Source organism: Nestor notabilis, unplaced genomic scaffold (assembly GCF_000696875.1).
Source record: "Nestor notabilis isolate BGI_N333 unplaced genomic scaffold, ASM69687v1 scaffold17931, whole genome shotgun sequence".
Classification (NCBI taxonomy): Eukaryota; Metazoa; Chordata; class Aves; order Psittaciformes; family Psittacidae; genus Nestor; species Nestor notabilis.
The window spans coordinates 16720-19584 of NW_009915404.1; the positions used below are offsets into that span (position 1 = coordinate 16720).

Sequence of the window (2865 nt, forward strand, 5' to 3'; positions counted from 1 at the left end):
GCCATCTGCTCCGGATGGAGGAAAAGAGCAGGGAATAGCGAGCGCATCCGTCATTTTTATGTGTATTTGGGGACCTGTTAAAAAAGAACGAACTCCGGGGTAAATCTCCCATCGTGTGAACAGGGCGTGATGGAAAACGCCTGCACGCAGCCACAGCTCCCATGGGCACAGCCCCAGCAAATACGGAACGTCGCGTCAGGACCCTCTGAAATCCCAGCCCAGGCGCTGGGAGGCGGGAGCAGAGCAAGGAAATCCCTGCCAGCAGACAAAGCACTGGTGCAGCTGCGGAGGGGAGAGAGCCTGATCCCAACCCCAGCTCCACGCATGTCCCACGGTCCAACCCTGCATCCCCACCGCAATCTGAGCCCCAGCATCACCCCAGTGCGTGAATCCATCTCCAGACCTGGATAAAGCAGTAAACCCGGGATGTTACAGTGGGACCCATCGCTCCAGCTGACGTGTCACCTTTAGAAGATACTTTATTCTTCCAAACACATATTTCTAAGCTAAAAAGCCACCCCTGGGACCCTGAGCAGCCGCTTCTTGACTCATCAGCCCAGCACAAAGCTGCCCAAAGCAGCACATCAACAAGACAACTTCTGTTGGGTACTCTCTGTTTTAAAAGCGACCCATTTGTGGCTCCAGCACAAGCATTCACCAGGAGTCAAGGCAAACTCACAGGCCCCGCTATATTTAGCTTGGGTTTGCTTTGGGTTTTTGCCATTGTGTGAACTTTTTTGGGCTGAAAAGGTTTTCATTTCCTTTTCCCCCACAACCTCACCCTGCCCCAGCTATGTTGTTGCAGGCGGCTCCACTGCATTCGAGCAACAAACATCCCTGCTCAGCAAACTTCCCTGAGTTGTCTCTGAAGGGAAATAAGAACGGGAGGCAGAAAAAACACCCCCACAACACCCCTGTTTCATCCCGGAGCTTCAGCATCAACCCAGCTCCAGAAAAACACTGATGCAAAATGCTCATTCCCCAGCTGAGGTGACATCAGTGATGACCTCAAATAAAGAGAAGCGAAGCCCGTTCGCATGGTGGTCCCCAGGGAGCAGAGTCCATGCACGTGCAACAGGAAAAGGCAACGGCTGGGAGAATAAACATCTCATTTCTCAGAAAATACTTTTCAAATCATGGCAAAATAAGCAAAAACTCCAAATGGGCCAATTTTGGCTGCCTGAAGGCTGGTCCCTTAAACTGGGGCTGGCTTGATCCCAACCTGGACATCAGGAGGCATCATCGTCCTCCCAAAACACCCATCTCACCATGCCAGCATCTCCCATGGCATCTCCATACAGCAGTGGGTGGTGCAACCCATCACCATCACTGCAACACATCACCAGGGACATGGGGGACACTTCTGCATCAGTGCTGCAACCCGATGGATCCGAGTATCAGCACTCGGTCAGGATGAGGCCTCCCTGGGTCACAGCGCTCTGCAAGTACCAGCCCTTTGGTACTGCTCTGCCACGAGCATCACCCGTTAGCAGCAGGGGGTCAGCAACAGGACACCCTTCTCCATTTATCTGCTAACCTGGCTTGAGGGAAAACATTAACAGCACATTGGGAAGCCCTGGAGCCACCCCAGGAGCTGGCATCAGGGTGCTGAGCACCGCGCCGGGGCTGTGTGGCACTGTGCAAGGGCGATGCTCACCAGCAGCCACGCAGAAGCACGGGGCTCGGAGGAGGAAGCTGTCCAGACTGGAGGGGGCAGCCCCAGGGCTGGAAAAGCACAAGATATCATTTTACTCTAAAAAGAGAAGAGCTGGAGGTAGGAAATTATAGGCTGAGGGTTTTGGGCTGCCTCCGCACGCTGCAGGCAGCTCAGCCCACGGGCCCTTTGCTCAAAGCAGGCAGAAGATGAGACCCAGCGTGTCCCCGGCCCCGTCCCTGCTGAGCCAAGGAGGAATGGGAAAGCTTTAGCACCAGCTCAGCCTTTACACCTCCCGAGTGCTCCCATCTTCTCCCTTTGCAAATGTGCCGTGCACTCATGTCAGGGAGCTGCTCCCAGCGAGGCTGGAGCGAGGGGGGACCAACCAGCATGAGCTCAACAGACATTGGCAAAGGCACATGCTGTGCTTCAGCCAAAACACACTTTTCTTTCATGGAATCACAGAATGGTTTGTGTTGGAAAGGACCTTAAGATCACCCTGTTCCAACCCCCGGCCATGGGCAGGGACACCTCCCACCAGAACATGTCACCCAAGGCCCTGTCCAACACTTATTTATAGGGAATTTGGGGCTGACTTGACCCCCACTGGTGTCCATGACATCGGCAGCAGCGCTTGGACAGGGCCCCTGCTGCAGCCTCCCTGACCCCAGGCTCTGGCACAGCCGAGCTCGATGAGCTTTGATGTCTGTGGAGCAAACAGCTTCCAGAGTTTTCTGCATGGTCCCATCCATCTCCCAGCCTCTGCTCACACCGAAACCTCCAAGATGCAGCCACAGGTGCTGTGCCGCAGAGCTCCAGCAGCACCACCACCCTCAGCACCAAAACCCAGCGCCCAAGCGAGCTCTTCCGGCTCCCACCCGGCTGCTGCTGACCGGGATGGAGGCAGAGTTGGACGGGATGGGACAGATTCGTACTGATGAATCCCTTCTCCCTGCCTGGTATCCCGCAGTGCAAACCCAACCAACCCTCGCACACCACATGTGTCTCCCTCCTGCATCCTACATCTTTTGAGCAGAGTCATCTCAGAGCAGCTCTGCTCCATCATGTCCTGCTCCTCCTCCTGCTCCTCCTCCTGTGCGGAAGAACTGTGAAAGCAAAGCAAAAACCCACCCTTTCAGCAAGGATGCTGCCACACAGACACCGGGATGCTGCCTCTGGCTTACTGGGATGAGCATGGAAACCAGCTGGTG

The 2865-nt window shown here is 55.3% G+C and overlaps 1 protein-coding gene across 1 annotated transcript in view; it reads right to left on the reverse strand.

The window, feature by feature from the left end:
• MRC2 (mannose receptor, C type 2) overlaps positions 1 to 2360 on the reverse strand; it is a gene marked incomplete at both ends in the record, with an annotated part of 18182 nt that extends 15822 nt beyond the window's left edge. The window contains one exon of the mRNA XM_010024129.1: positions 2321 to 2360. Within this exon, the coding sequence (XP_010022431.1) occupies positions 2321 to 2360 (40 nt within the window). The remainder of the gene's footprint in view (positions 1 to 2320) is intronic.
• Between the last annotated feature and the right edge of the window lie 505 nt (positions 2361 to 2865).